Consider the following 2071-nt stretch of genomic DNA (forward strand, 5'->3'; position numbering starts at 1 on the left):
TTGCTGTTACTGAATGTCTCAGAGATCTGTGAGAGGAATGAATGCGAACCAATATCAAGTTTTGCTGCTGCTATTTTATTTATAGCATTATTTCTCTTTTGAGGTTTATCTTCCGAAGATCAAGTTAGTTATAGTTACTTTACGTGGTTAAAATTAAGAAATGTGTTATTTTAAAATGTCTTTAAAAACATATTTTGATCAGTAGTAGCAAAACATTTTTGAGGGCTTCAGAGCTGAAGACACACCTGAGAGTCCATACAAGGGAGAAGCCACATTCATGTAATTTGTGTGGAAAGAGTTTTTCACATCTACAAAGTTTGAAATTACATCAGAAAATACATACTGGTGTGAGAGAGTACATGTGCTTTGAGTGTGAAAATACTTTTACTTCAGCAAACTGTTTAAAACTGCATGAGAGGATCCACACTGGAGAAAAACCGTACAAGTGTTCACACTGTGACAAGAGATTCAATCAGTCAGGAGACCTGAAAACACATGAGAGGATTCACACTGGAGAGAGACCTTACAAGTGTTCACACTGTGACAATAGATTCAGTCAGTCAGGACATCTAAAAACACATGAAAGGATTCACTCTGGAGAAAAACCTTACAAGTGTTCACACTGTGACAATAGATTCAGTCAGTCAACACATCTGAAAACACATGAGAGGATTCACACTGGAGAGAAAGCTTATAAGTGTTCACACTGTGACAAGAGATTCAGTCAGTCAGGACATCTAAAAACACATGAGAGGATTCACTCTGGAGAGAAAGCTTTTAAGTGTTCACACTGTGACAAGAGATTCAGTCATTCATCAACTCTGAAAACACATGAGAGGATCCACACTGGAGAGAAAGCTTATAAGTGTTCACACTGTGACAAGAAATTCAGTCAGTCAGGACATCTAAAAACACACGAGAGGATTCACACTGGAGAGAAAGCTTATAAGTGTTCACACTGTGACAAGAGCTTCAGTCATTCATCAACTCTGAAAACACACGAGAGGATCCACACTGGACAGAAACCATATCACTGCACTGCATGTGGGAAGTGTTTCAATCAATCATCTTCTCTACTCAGTCATACAAAAAACATTCACAGTAAGTAGATCATCTTCAGATCCAGCACTTTCAGATCTGATGCTGCAATATTTCATCAAGCAATAAAATATCATCTGGATAAATCTGTCCTAACCAGTCATTACAAGCGACATGATGAAGAAATATTGTCTAAAGTTTTCACAGTGAATAAAGTTAATCTTCATCTTCAAAACCAGCAGATTCAACTTTGAGATTCAGATCAACTCAAAGATGGAGTTCCTCCCCAAAATCAAAGTAAATGCTTCATTATATAAATAATATAATTGTTTTCTTATTCAATTCAAGTTTATTTGTACAGTGCTTTTCACGATACAAATCATTGCAAAGCAACTTTATAGCAAATTAAGTTTCTACAATATTTAGTGGTAGCTTATCAGTGGTGACTGTCAGTTAATGTACATATGGCAGAAATATATGGAAAAATAAATTAAATATGTAATCAAACAGACGATTAACACTATTAACCGCAATCATTATATGTGTAACGAAGGGAACACAGGAAGCGTGCGGATCCCTCTGCAAGGCTTTATTCACAAGAGATGTGGTCAACAACAGGCATAGGTCAGACAATGGCAAACAGGTATATTGATGGCAAGGCAAGAGGGATAATCCAGGTACAAGGCAAAGGTCCAGGCAGGGGCGAACAGTATCCAATTGGGCGAGACTCGAGGGATAATCCAGGTACACGGGCAGTGATCAGAACACGGGGAAACAGACAAGGTAAGACGATGAAAACAAGACACTAGGCTCAGTAATGCAGCTATCGCTAGATGAGTGATAAACGCAGAACAATTCACGAGACTAAAACAGAAAACACGGAACGGCACGGTAAGGCAGCTAACACTTGGGGAGTGGAAAATGCAGAACAATACAAGGCGATCTGAACAGGAACTGAGAGAGTGTTAAGTAGTGTGTGTAATGGCTCTCAGGTGAGCGTGTGAAATGTGACGGCTGTGTGATCAGTGAATTC

The 2071-nt window shown here is 38.6% G+C and overlaps 1 protein-coding gene across 1 annotated transcript in view; it reads left to right on the forward strand.

The window, feature by feature from the left end:
* Window positions 1-1274, forward strand: part of LOC107574970 (zinc finger protein 492-like) — a 1591-nt gene extending 317 nt beyond the window's left edge. The window contains exon 2 of the mRNA XM_016261389.1: window positions 202-1274. Coding sequence (XP_016116875.1) covers window positions 202-1109 — 908 coding nt within the window. The 3' untranslated portion in view covers window positions 1110-1274. The remainder of the gene's footprint in view (window positions 1-201) is intronic.
* The last annotated feature ends 797 nt before the right edge of the window (window positions 1275-2071 follow it).

This window comes from Sinocyclocheilus grahami, unplaced genomic scaffold, assembly GCF_001515645.1.
Source record: "Sinocyclocheilus grahami isolate Dianchi unplaced genomic scaffold, SAMN03320097.WGS_v1.1 scaffold2417.1, whole genome shotgun sequence".
Classification (NCBI taxonomy): domain Eukaryota; kingdom Metazoa; phylum Chordata; class Actinopteri; order Cypriniformes; family Cyprinidae; genus Sinocyclocheilus; species Sinocyclocheilus grahami.